Here is a 13,190-nt window from a genome sequence, read left to right on the forward strand (position 1 = left end):
AAATGCTTGTGCTTCTAGTTCCGACAGTGCAGTAATATCTAACAAGTAATCTAACAATTCCCCAACTACTACCTAATACACACAAATATAAAGGGGTGAATATGTACATATAAATATATGGATGAGCGATGGCCGAGCGGCAAAGGCAAGGTGCAATAGATGGTATAAAATACAGTATATACATATGATATGAGTAATCTAAGATATGTAAACATTATTAAAGGGGCATTATTTAAAGTGGCATTGTTTGAAGTGACTAGTGATCCATTTATTAAAGTGGCCAGTTATTGGGTCTCAATGTAGGCAGCAGCCTCTCTGAGTTAGTGATTGCTGTTTAGCAGTCTGATGGCCATGAGATAGAAGCTGTTTTTCAGTCTCTGGGTCCCAGCTTTGATGTACCTGTACTGACCTTGCCTTCTGGATGGTAGCGGGGTGATCAGATAGTGGCTCAGGTGGTTGTTGACCTTGATGATCTTTTTGGTCTTCCTGTGACATCGGGTGCTGTAGATTTAATGGAGGGCAGGTAGTTTGCCCCTGGTGATGCGTTGTGCAGACCGCACCACCCTCTGGAGAGCCTTGCGGTTGAGGGTGGTGCAGTTGCCATACCAGGTTGTGATACAGCCCGACAAGATGCTCTCGATTGTGCATCTGTAAAATTTTGTCAGGGTTTTTAGGTGACAGGCTACATTTCTTCAGCCTCCTGAGGTTGAAGAGGCGCTGTTGCGCCTTCTTCACCACACTGTCTGTGTGGGTGGACCATTTCAGTTTGTCTGGGATGTGTACGCCGAGGAGAATAGGCTACACGAGGACAGGCTACATTATGAGGATAGCCTACATTATGAGGATAGCCTACATTATGAGGATAGGATACATTATGAGGATAGGATACATTATGAGGATCGGATACATTATGACCACGAGATCTAAGAAACACAGAAACACATCCACACAGCCAGAGAAATGAAGGGAAAAAGAAACTGTAAAAGGAAAAGGGGATGAAGTTAGAACTGTGCAGTTTCACTGCATGATAGCCCAACCGACAACACCTCTACCCCATCAAGAGGCTGAAAAGATTTGGCATGGGCCCTCAGATCCTCAAAAAGTTCTACAGCTGCACAATTGAGGGCATCTTGACGGGTTGCATCACCGCTTGGTAAGGAAACTGCACGGCACCCGACCGCAAGGCGCTACAGAGGGTGGTAAGTACTGGGGCCGAGCTCCCTGCCATCCAGGACCTTTATACCAGGCGGTGTCAGAGACTCCAGCCAGCCAAGCCATAGACTGTTCTCTATGCAAGCGTTTACCAGTGCACCAAGTCTGGAACCAAAAGGACAATTAACAGCTTCTACCCCCAAGCCATAAGACTGCTAAACAAATCTGCTAAATAGCTAATCAAATGGTTACCTGGACTAACTGCATTGACCTTTGTTTGTACTAACAACTTGCACTGACTCTATGCACACACACTGGACTATACCCACAAACTCACACATACTTACTGACACCCCATCACACACACACGGATACACACACTATGCATACGCCCACACACACATAACACGCGCACACATGCATACTGAAGCCACACACACACACACACACACTTTCATATTCACCACATACGATGCTGCTACTATCTATTATCTATCCTATTGCCTAGTCACTTTACACCTACCTATATTTATTCTAAACAAAAATATAAACGCAACATGTAAAGTGTTGGACCTAATGAATTTATTTCAATTGTAAACACCTTGCTGTGTGTCTCTCCGACATTTGTAACATTGTTTCAATGTTCAGATTCCATCTCATAGTAATGAATGACAGCATTTCTCAGCCAGTCGAAATCATGAATCAGCTGGCATAATATTTATGGATATATACAAAGAAATGTAAAATGAAGAAAGGTAAAACGAAATGAAGTGCAGCTAGTTTGATGTCTTTCCAGCTTCAGTTTGAAGTTATTGTGTTAGCTGTGTTGGCTAGCTCCTCTGAACAACAGTGTCCTAATGAGAGAGCACATTTTCTATGCCAGGCAAAATCGTGCCTCATTAGCTCATTGTTATGGATGTATCCAAATAAATGTCACTAGAAAACCGCTTAAACAAGTGCAAATGTAGCTTCTGTTGTTATTCTGGCTGCACTGTTTGATGTGACTGTAAATTAGCTATAGTTGGCTAGCTAGCAAGCAAGGGATAAGAATGTTGCCAGCCAATATGGCAATGGAACATTTAGAACAAACAACTAGGTCGCGTCCATAGATACAGAACAAAACGACTGAACGACTGGGTCGCGTCTCTAGCAACCAAACCGATAGAACGAAGGACCTTGGGCAGCAACCCTAGATTTGTGACTGGACGATATCTTGTGTAAGGATGAAATAGTACGAATAAATTCATAAAAATAAATGTTTTTAGGAAAATATGTCCGTCATTATTTGCATATGTTGGTTACCCGTTGTGTAAAAGTGATTGGGGATATATTGGCACGGTGCCAATATCCTCAAAACACCGATTTCGAGGGCATTATCACTTAAATACACCAAACACACTCAACTATAATAGGCACATTCTTCGTTATGAAAAACCTATCAGCACGGCCTGAACTGCCCTAGGGACACATCTATTCGAAATGTCTTTTGGAGATCATTCCAAACATGTGAAGCCAGAAAACTAAAGGCTGACTTACCAAAGGAGTCTCAAGAGTTAGCCAACCCTGTGAACGGGTTTGATAACTAACCGTTTTTAAATATTAAAAGTGAAGTTAGGTAAGTCGGCTAACTTGCCACTTTGAATCTTAACAGTGAAGTTAGGTAAGTCGGCTAACTTGCCACTTTGAATCTTAACAGTGAAGTTAGGTAAGTCGGCTAACTTGCCACTTTGAATCTTAACAGTGAAGTTAGGTAAGCGGGAAGCTTGTCGAACAGGGCTTTGTAAATGAAAAGAAACGTAACGGTGTGATCCATGTGACTTCAAAGAGGTCACAAGAAAAGGATCGGTGTGTGAGCATTTCACTGTTAGTCTACACCTGTTGTATGCGAAGCTTACGACAAATAACATGTGATTGGAGTTGAAACACACCCAGTCAATAGACAAGCTGTAGTTGACTGTGGCTGCCCGTCTATCATAGGGTTGTTCACACAGCCTATAACAGCATATTGTTCCAGGTGCATAGTGGGAAAAAAAACATATTGTTTCTAGTCTCTGCAATGTGTTCAGTGGATCTGGACTTCAACCATTCTATCATTGGCAGTCTTAACAGAACAAAAGGGGAGAGGAGCTGCACCCAGAGTCACCCCACATGCACCCAGTGACAATGATATATGTAGGCTATTATCCTGCACACTGAGTCATGTTCAGTAGAGAGAAAACATTTTAAAACAGAGTGAAATGTGGAGGTACTACTTACACTTGTCCATTAAGACACACTCCTTTTTCATTTTCTATTTCAAAACGTTTTGCTACAGTGTGTCTGACCTGAACACGTCCCTGGTTCCTTTGGGTAATGTCACAGAGAGACTGCAAGGTCTCAGCCAGATGTTTGTGTGGGGGGAGACGAGGGGGAGGGGAGAGAGGGTGAAGGTGGAGAGTCAGATTGGGGGGAGGGGTGGGGAGGGCAGTGTAGCTGTATGAATCACCTTTCTGGTATGAGTGTAGGCGCCTCCAACGGCCCTAACTCCAAATCCCAGTCAATCAGAGGGTCTTTGGAGTTCATTCACCCCATGTCCTGAGAGATAGGGAGTGGGAGGGAGAGAAAAAGATTTAGAGAAAGAGAGCGATCTGGCTGGGGAGTTGTCCTTGGCAATACTACAATGTTTACACTATAGATAAAACACACACACACACACACAAATACATACAATGGGTACTTCTGTGTGCTGCTCTCTCTCTCTGCACACCAAACCTCTGAATTCATGGTTGCCTCCCTCACTTTTCCTGGAAAATAAATTCACACTGTGTACCATAAGAGGAAAAACCTTTGTGGTTCAAGTCGGGACCTCAGGACGGACACACACACACACACACACACACACACACACACACACACACACACACACACACACACACACACACACACACACACACACACACACACACACACACACACACACACACACACACACACACACACACACTTCACGTATGTGGATACAGTGTATTCTCTGGGTCTTCACATAGAGACCCATAGGGGTCAACTCAGTTCATTGAGGAGGCAAAGAAAGGGCTTTTTCAAGGAAGTCAATTGGTTCTCTAAACTTCCTGAAGTGTTGTTGTGATGTGTTGGGCCACCATGGGGTGGGGTAGAAACAGGCTTTCTGACAGGCTGAGAAGGAGGGAGAGAGAAGGAGAGAGGGAGGGACTGGACAAGGAGGAGGAGAGGGAGAAGGGTTTTTGGACAGGATTCATACCCATAAAACCATACAGGCACCCACGGCAGGCACACACAAGCACACTGCTCAACGCGCACACACTCACATTGCAGAAACACACAGACACACTCAAACTCACTCCTGCTGCACTCAAGTACCCCTCTACACCCACCCCGCCCACTGGGCTAGGGCCCTCCCATTTCCCCTCCTTCCTCTCTCTCTCTCTCTCTCTCTCTTCTCTCTCTCCCTTAACACAAACACACACTCACACGCTCGCTCCTCCTACACAGCTTTTTTGTTATAAAGCAGAGAGAGAGAGAGAGAGCGCAATTTTAGCAGTAGGACTAGAGTCCTGGTATGAGCTCTGTTGTGGTTTGCCTGGTCAGTAGTGTGCAGTGGTCCGTGTGGTCAGTCACAGGGTTTACACTCTGTCCTGGGATGCACTGTTGACCACTTTCATTGATGAGTAGCTGGCCCTTCACTGGACAAGCTAAAGCATCTCAGACTGGCCAAGAGGATTTTTCGGCTTTCTGCTCTCTCACTGAGGACAAAGACTTTGTGTGTGTGTCCGTTTTCACACATTGGAATACGACTGAGATTGAGAGAAGGAGAGAGAGCGAGAGGCTACTGCTCTTTTTGTTTTCGGGATTATATTTTGATTTGCTCAATTGGATTTTTAGATGTTGAACCTGCTTGAGCTGGAATTGTATGGTTTCTCTGTGTCAGTGTGGAAAGAGCTACTTTTTTCCCTCCATGTGGATTGTGTGTTTTGATATGTTGGGATAAATATTGCTTTTGGGAAATCATTTGAGGAGACCGTGCCTTTCTACAGCACCTTTGGAGGTATCGCTCTCTGAAATGACTTTGGGGATGACTGCAATGTCTTAGCTCCCTAGGTTTCGTTATCCTGGACATATAAGTTGGCTCTAAACTCCATGTGAAGAGGACTGTTTTAAACCAACGTCTTAAAAGCATCGCTGGTCCATCCATTGATTCCAGACGACAAAGCATTGTTGCATTTTCCTCTGAAATCTTTAACTGACTGGAGGCTTGTCCTGTGTCTGTCCCAGGTCTTAACCTCGTCTTAACCCGGGTTAAACTTGGTCCTGACTTGGTCTTAGACCGTTCTTAACCCGGACAAACCGGTGCACCTGGCTCAACTGGCCTCTCAAGACTTACGAGGGGGGGATCAAATTTCCCCAAAAACAGGAACAGAGAGAGAGGGTGGGGGACATTCCCATTCCCATTCCGGAAAAAGGGGTCTCCTGCTTTCCTGAGTGTAAATACGTTTCTCAGTTTACATTGTGGACACATGCCTAACTGTACTTTATGGATTTACCAGAGTAGTTAATGACACTGGCTGTCATCTGGAGTTCTCGCTATCTCCCAACCTGGACTTTTAGCTGGAGAAAGGAGTAGCCTTCCGCTTGCCACTGGTCACCATGAATTCATGGTTGTGTCAGTCATGTCATGTCAGTCATGTCAGTCATGATTGTGGGTGTGTGCGATAGCAGGTACACCGATAGTTTCTAGGTTCTACAGTTTTTAGAGCGTTAGGAAACGTTCACGTTCCTTCATTCTTGAGTACTGAGTTGTGAAATAGGCTGTTGATAATTCTGTCTTTTTAAGTTATACTCGGCTCTAAAGCTCTGCCAGCTACCTGTAGTGGTCGAGCTGTAGTTGTGACAGATATCATTCCAGATAGCGCTGATTCCCAAGGCTCTTTGGGAGGGTTCAGAGACGCGTTGTATTAGTTCTGACCATACTAGAGGAGAGAGAAAGGGGGAGAGAGAGAGATAAAGAGGCAGGGGCTGATGACAAACAACCACTCCACCGAAGGCTGAGGTTACTACAGGTCAACGGCAGCCTAGGCACTGTGTGTGTGTGCGTGCGCATGTGCGTGTGCGTCTAAGGGAGCAATCAGAATCATGATCCAGGCCTAAAAAACACTTGGCTCTCAGAGACAGCAAAGAATTCCACTCCGACGACAAAGGGGGAATACCAGACCAGCAGCGACCGCTCTCCAGGCATAGAGACACTGCTCACACCTCTGACCAGAGAAAAGAGAGAAAGAAAATAAGAGGGAGGGGAGGGGTGAGAGCCAAAAGAACATAGAGGCCCAGGCCATGGATATTTCAGTCAGCATGGACACAGAGACAGTGAATGGGACAGACTGGGAGTGTCTGTCTGACTGGGAGGCTATCCCTCAGCCACACGACGATGAGACCCAGGCCGAGGCCCAGGCCCAGTGGGAGACCTGGGACTGGGAGTCAGAGAGGGTCCCAGCCGTAAGTCACCCTCCATTGAGCTGGGGTGGAGACGGGTGTGGGGGCGGAAGGGTGTTGGTGGTGGGGGTTACAGTTGGAGAATTCCAAGCGGATAATCTAGTCGGGGCTACCTCTGTGCTGTGCTGCAAAATGACTTGTGGTCTACATAGGGTCGCTGTCATTGTTTTGTACGGCTTTGGGGTGGAAACAAGATTGGTGATGAACGTCAAGTGCAGTGAACCTCGAAATTTCTCTAAACTCTTAACTCCCCAACTCATAAACTTATCATCTCCCTGTTTAGAAAATATCTAAATTCCCAAACCAGTGCATTAGAATCCAGTGCACTACTTTTGACCAGGGCCCATTTGGGACAGTACCTTAATTGCTCAGAGCGTTGCAAGGAATCACTAGAGTTGTTTTGGTCTTTATATTTATTTAATTAGATTTATTGAACCTTTATTTAAGTAGGCAAGTCAGTTAAGAACAAATTCTTATTTACAATGGCGGCCTACCCCGGCCAAACCTGGACGACGCTGGGCCAATTGTGCGCCGCCCTGTGGGACTCCCAATCACGGCCGGTTGTGATACAGCCTAGAACTTGACTGCGGTTAGCTATGGCTCCGTGGTTCAGAGCCAGAGAGTGAAGATGTTTGACCTGTACTCTTTTTACATCGCTGAGCCAAGCCAAGCTGAACTGTACTAAATGTATCAAGGGTCTCAGAAATGATTTTAGATCACAATGAATCAAATTGCCTGGAGAGGGGGGACCTGTTCCTAGATCAGCACTCCTACTCTGTGATGCTTGTTAGATCATACATACGGCCCCTTGCCTGGTTTGGCATCCACCATAGTTGCTGGAACCGTGCCACAGAGGACACTGTACAATATTAAAAAGGGCCGTACGGTATTATCGGCACAATAGTGTGAAAAGGGTACAGCTCTGTCAGGAGCCATTTGAGACAAGCCCTGTGTGGAGAATGTATCAACATACTCTTAACGGTGAAGTGTGGATGGGCTTTCAGTACTCCAGGTGGTCCGATGTTTTACAAAGTGAGGCTGATCTTTTCTAGAACCGTCTGCCTCAGAAAATACCTCAGTGATGAGCTAAAGAAAGAGCTTGTTTGATAGCCCTGAATGTATTGTTTGATGTGCGATTTTCACCTCGATGATCAGCTACATATTTGAACATGTAAGCTATAATATCCAATCACTGATATATATATACACACTACATGACCAAAAGTATGTTGACACCTGTTCGGCGAACATCTAATTATAAAATCATGGACATTAATATGGAGTTGGTCCATATTGCTGCTATAACAGCCTCCACTCTTCTGGGAAGGCTTTCCACTAGAAAGCCAATGGGGAAGGTAGCATTCAATGGGGTTGACCTTGGGGTTCTGTGCAGGCTCTTCCACACCGATCTTGACAAACCATTTCTGTATGGGCCTCACATTGTGCACAAGGGCATTGTCATCCTGAAACAGCAAAGGGAAGGTAGCATTCTCCTGGCATCCACCAAAGCCAGATTCATCAGACTACCAGATGGTGAAGCGTTATTCATCACTCCAGAGAACACGTTTCCACTGCTCCGGAGTCCAATGGCTGCGAGCTTACACCACTCCAGCTGACACTTGGCATTGTGCATGGTGATCTTAGGCCTGTGTGCGGCTGCTCGGCCACGGAAACACATTTCATGAAGCTCCTGATGAATGGTTCTTGTGCTGACGTTGCTCCCAGAGGCAGTTTGGAACTCAGTAGTGAGTGTTGCAACCGAGGACAGATGATTTTACGCGCTTCAGCACTCGGCGGTCCCGTTCAGTGAGCTTGTGTGGCCTACCACTTTGTGGCTGAGCCGCTCCTAGATGTTTCCACTTCACATTATCAGCACTCACAGTTCACCGGGGCAGCTCTAGCAGGGCAGAAATTTGACTAACTGACTTGTTGGAAAAGTAGCATACTATGACAGTGCCACATTGAAAGTCACTGAGCTCTTAAGTAAGGCAATTCTACTGCCAATGTTTGTCTATGGAGATTGCATGACTGTGTACTCGATTTTATACCTGTCAGCAACGGGTGTGGCTGAAATAGCTGAATCCACTCATTTGAAGGGGTGTCCACATACTTTTGAATATGTACAGTACCAGTCAAAAGTTTGGACACACCTGCTCATTCCAGGGTTTTTCTTTATTTTTACTATTTTCTACATTGTAGAAACTATGAAATAACACATATGAAATCATGTAGTAACCAAAAAAGTGTTGAACAAATCAAAATATATTTGAGATTTGAGATTCTTCGAAGTAGCCACCCTTTGTCTTGATGACAGCTTTGCACACTCTTGGCATTCTTTCAACTATTTTCATGAGGTAGTCACCTGGAATGTATTTCAATTAACAGGTGTGCCTTGTTAAAAGTTAATTTGTGGAATTTCTTGCCTTCTTAATGTGTTTGAGCCAATCAGTTGTGTAGTGACAAGGTAGGAGTGGTATTACAGAAGACAGCCCTATTTGGTAAAAGACCAAGTCCATATTATGGCAAGAACAGCTCAAATAAGCAAAGAGAAATGACAGTCCGTCATTACTTTAAGACATGAAGGTCAGTCAATCCATTAAATTTCCAAAACTTTTAAAGTTTCTTCAATTGCAGTCGCAAAAACCATCAATGCTATGATGAAACTGTCTCTCATGAGGACCGCCACAGGAAAGGAAGACCCAGAGTTACCTCTGCTGCAGAGGATGAGTTCATTAGAGTTAAGACATTGCAGCCCAAATAAATGCTTCACAGAGTTCAAGTAACAGACACATCTCAACATCAACTGTTCAGAGGAGAATGCGTGAATCAGGCCATGGTCGAATTGCTGCAAAGAAACCACTACTACTGGACACCAATAAGAAGAAGAGACTTGCTTTGGCCAAGAAACACGAGCAATAGACATTAGACCGGTGGAAATCTGTCCAAATTTTTGATTTTTGGTTCCAACCGCCGTGTCTTTGTGAGACGCAGAGTAGGTGAACGGATGATTTCGTCATGTGTGGTTCCCACCGTGAAGCATGGAGGACAAGGTGTGATGGTGTGGGGGGTGCTTTGCTGGTGACACTGTCTGTGATTTATTTAGAATTCAAGGCACACTTAACCAGCATGGCTACCACAGCATTTTGCAGCAATATGCCATCCCATCTAGTTTGCGCTTAGTGGGACTATCATTTGTTTTTCAACAGGACAATGACTCAAAACACCTCCAGGCTGTGTAAGGGCTATTTGACCAAGAAGGAGAGTGATGGAGTGCTGCATCAGATGATCTGGCCTTCACAATCACCTGACCTCAACCAAATTGAGATGGTTTGGGATGAGTTGGAACGCAGAGTGAAGGAAAAGCAGCCAACAAGTGCTCAGCATATGTGGGAACTCCTTCAAGACTGTTAGAAAAGCATTCCAGGTGAAGCTGGTTGAGAGAATGCCAAGAATGTGCAAAGCTGTCGTCAAGGCAAAGGGTGGCTACTTTGAAGAATCTAACATCTAAAATATATTTTGATTTGTTTAACACTATTTTGGTTACTACATGATTCCATATGTCTTATTTCATAGTTTTGATGTCTTCACTATTATTCTACAATGTAAAAAAAAAAAAAAAAAAAAAAAAAAATGTAAATAAAGAAAAATCCTTGAATGAGTAGGTGTCCAAACTTTTTACTGGTACTGTATATACTTGTGTCTCTATCCATAGATCCATATTCTTTCTCTTGTATCATCTGCTCTGAAAATGGTCTTATCACTCCTTACAAACTAATTATATTAGGCTCATAGGGTAGACCCATAGAGATGTACTAGAGAGCTCATCTCCTATATCCGTAAAGGCCTCTTCTGTGACAGCATGCCCAGGGCCAATCTCCATTTTCAAGTGGTTGTACCCGCTATCCAACTGTGTGGCCAGCAAAGTAACACTAGCTTTAGTTCTAGGCGAATGGCGCTTACCTTACAGAGCACTGGGATGGTTCGAATGACCCAAGGTGATGTGTGTCCAGTCCACCACCATCACCACCACTCTGAGGGCTAGTTGGCTGCATTCCATCCCTTTTCAGGGTAAAGAATGCAGTGTTTGTGTGTGGAGAGACAGACAGACTGGGCAGTGGTCAGCAGCACTCTGGAAGAAATGTGTTTATCTGAATCTCTCCTTTCAGTGAGAGGGATAGACAGAGAGAAAGAGAGACAGAGAGGCAGAGCGACAGAGAGAACGAGAGACAGAGGCAGAGAGAACGAGAGGCCGAGAGAACGAGAGGCCGAGAGGCAGAGAGAAAGAGAGACAGAGAGGCAGAGAGAAAGAAAGACAGAGAGACAGAGAGAAAGAGAGGCAGAGAGAAAGAGAGACAGAGGCAGAGAGAAAGAGAGGCAGAGAGAAAGAGAGGCAGAGAGACAGAGAGGCAGAGAGAAAGAGAGACAGAGAGGCAGAGAGAAAGAGAGACACAGAGAGAAAGAGAGGCAGAGAGAAAGAGAGGGGGAACTCCAGCTGAAGCTGGGGTATTATTTGCATATTTTAGAGTGCTTGTTTAGTTTGTGATAGGAGGTTCTGGGTGATTTCAGGCTCTGACAATTTGTAGGGAAAGAGAGGACACACATCGTTTGAGTCAAGGCATGCAGTAGCCATGGTCAAATCACTGAATGTTAACTGTGAAAATCTACTGTAACAAGTCTACTACAATTTACAGAAAAAATAAAAGATGTTCCCCTGTGTTGTGCCTACTGGGCACAACCCATGATATTCAAATAAGTAAATACGTTCACAGTTTGTTCGTTGCTATCGGTGGGGGGGATTACACTTGCTTGTGTTTATAAAATATTTAATGTGTGTATTTATATTTATGAGTAGACTGCTTTTGTGTAAATGGGTTGTCTCTCTCAATGTGTTGTATGTTATCCCTCTCTCCCCGCTGCAGGTATTGAGTCCCACGTATAAGCAACGCAATGAGGACTTCAGAAAACTCTTCAAGCAGCTACCCGACTCAGAACGCCTCATTGTGGGTGAGTAAGATGGAATGATCAATGAAAAACTATACCGAACAAAAATATAAACGCAATATGTAAAGTGTTGGTCCCATGTTTCATAAGCAGAAATAAAAGATCTCTGAAATGTTTCATACGCACAAAAAGCATATTTCTCAACAACAACATAAAGTTCTCAAAAAACTTTTTACATCCCTGTTAGAGAGCATTTCTCCTTTGCCAAGATAATCCATCCACCTGACAGGTGTGGGATATCAAGAAGATGATTAAACAGCATGGTCATTACACAGGTGCACCTTGTGTTGGGGACAATAACAGGCCACTCTAAAATGTGCAGTTTTGTCACACAACACAAAGCCACAGATGTCTCAAGTTTTTAGGGAGAGTGCAATTGGCATGCTGACTGCAGGAATGTCTACGAGAGCTGTTGCCAGAGAATGGCGTGTTAATTTCTCTACCATATGCCGCCTCCAACATCGTTTTACAGAATTTGGCAGTCCGTCCGACCGGCCACACAACCGCAGACCACATGTATGTGGGCGAGTGGTTTGCTGATGTAAACGTTGTGAACAGAGTGCCTCATGGTGGCGGTGGGGTTATGGCAGGTATAAGCTATGGACAACGAACACAATTGCATTTTCAGCGATGGAAATTTGAATGCACAGAGACATCGTGACGAGATCCTAAGGTCCAACGTCGTGCAATTATTCCTTCCGTCATCACCTCATGTTTCAGTATGATAATACACGGCCCCGTGTCACAAGGATCTGTACACAATTCCCGAAAGCTGTCCCAGTTCTTCCATGGCCTGCAAAATCACAAGACATGTCACCCATTGAGCATGTTTGGAATGCTCTGGATCGATGTGTACGTCACCGTGTTCCAGTTCCCCGCCGATATCCAGCAACATCGCACAGCCATTGAAGAGGAGTGGGACAACATTCCACAGGCCACAATCAACAGCCTGATCAACTCTATGCGAAGGAGATGTGTCAAGCTGCATGAGGCAAATGGTGGTCACACTGGATACTGGTTTTATGATCCACACCCCTACCTTTTTTTTATTAAGGTATTAAGATATCTTTATTCCCAGTCGTGAAATACATAGATTAGGGCCTTATGAATTTATTTCAATTGAATGATTTCGTTATATGAACTGTAACTCAGTAAAATATTTCAAATTGTTTCATATGGTATTTATATTTTTTCTGTAACACCAGGGTGGTGTTCAGTAGCGCACACCGTAGCAAAAACATTTCACCACGCAACAAGGAAACCTGTGTTCTCATTGGACAAGTTCAGACAGTAACTCCCCGTGTCGAAATGTTTTCTCCCTACTGAACATGACCCAGGTTTTATTTTCTTTGTGTCTTCAATAGTATGGATCTTTAAGTGATTTAAAATCTCCATGTCCCTCGACTTCTTTTGGTGTCTGCAGTGCAAACGCCTGACAAGCTGAATTTTGAGTGACATACACTCAGTGATGTACACTGTTACCACACCACAAGTGTATTCACTGATGTGAAACATTAAGAACAATCCAGAAATTT

The 13,190-nt window shown here is 44.5% G+C and overlaps 1 protein-coding gene across 3 annotated transcripts in view; it reads left to right on the forward strand.

The window, feature by feature from the left end:
- The window catches only part of LOC129820278 (protein Aster-B-like), a 180,456-nt gene that overhangs the window by 152,261 nt on the left and 15,005 nt on the right, over positions 1 to 13,190 (forward strand). For all 3 annotated transcript variants that reach the window (XM_055877349.1, XM_055877342.1, XM_055877357.1), the window contains one exon: positions 11,574 to 11,658. In XM_055877349.1, coding sequence (XP_055733324.1) covers positions 11,574 to 11,658 — 85 coding nt within the window. The remainder of the gene's footprint in view (positions 1 to 11,573; positions 11,659 to 13,190) is intronic.

This window comes from Salvelinus fontinalis, chromosome 2, assembly GCF_029448725.1.
Source record: "Salvelinus fontinalis isolate EN_2023a chromosome 2, ASM2944872v1, whole genome shotgun sequence".
Taxonomy (NCBI): domain Eukaryota; kingdom Metazoa; phylum Chordata; class Actinopteri; order Salmoniformes; family Salmonidae; genus Salvelinus; species Salvelinus fontinalis.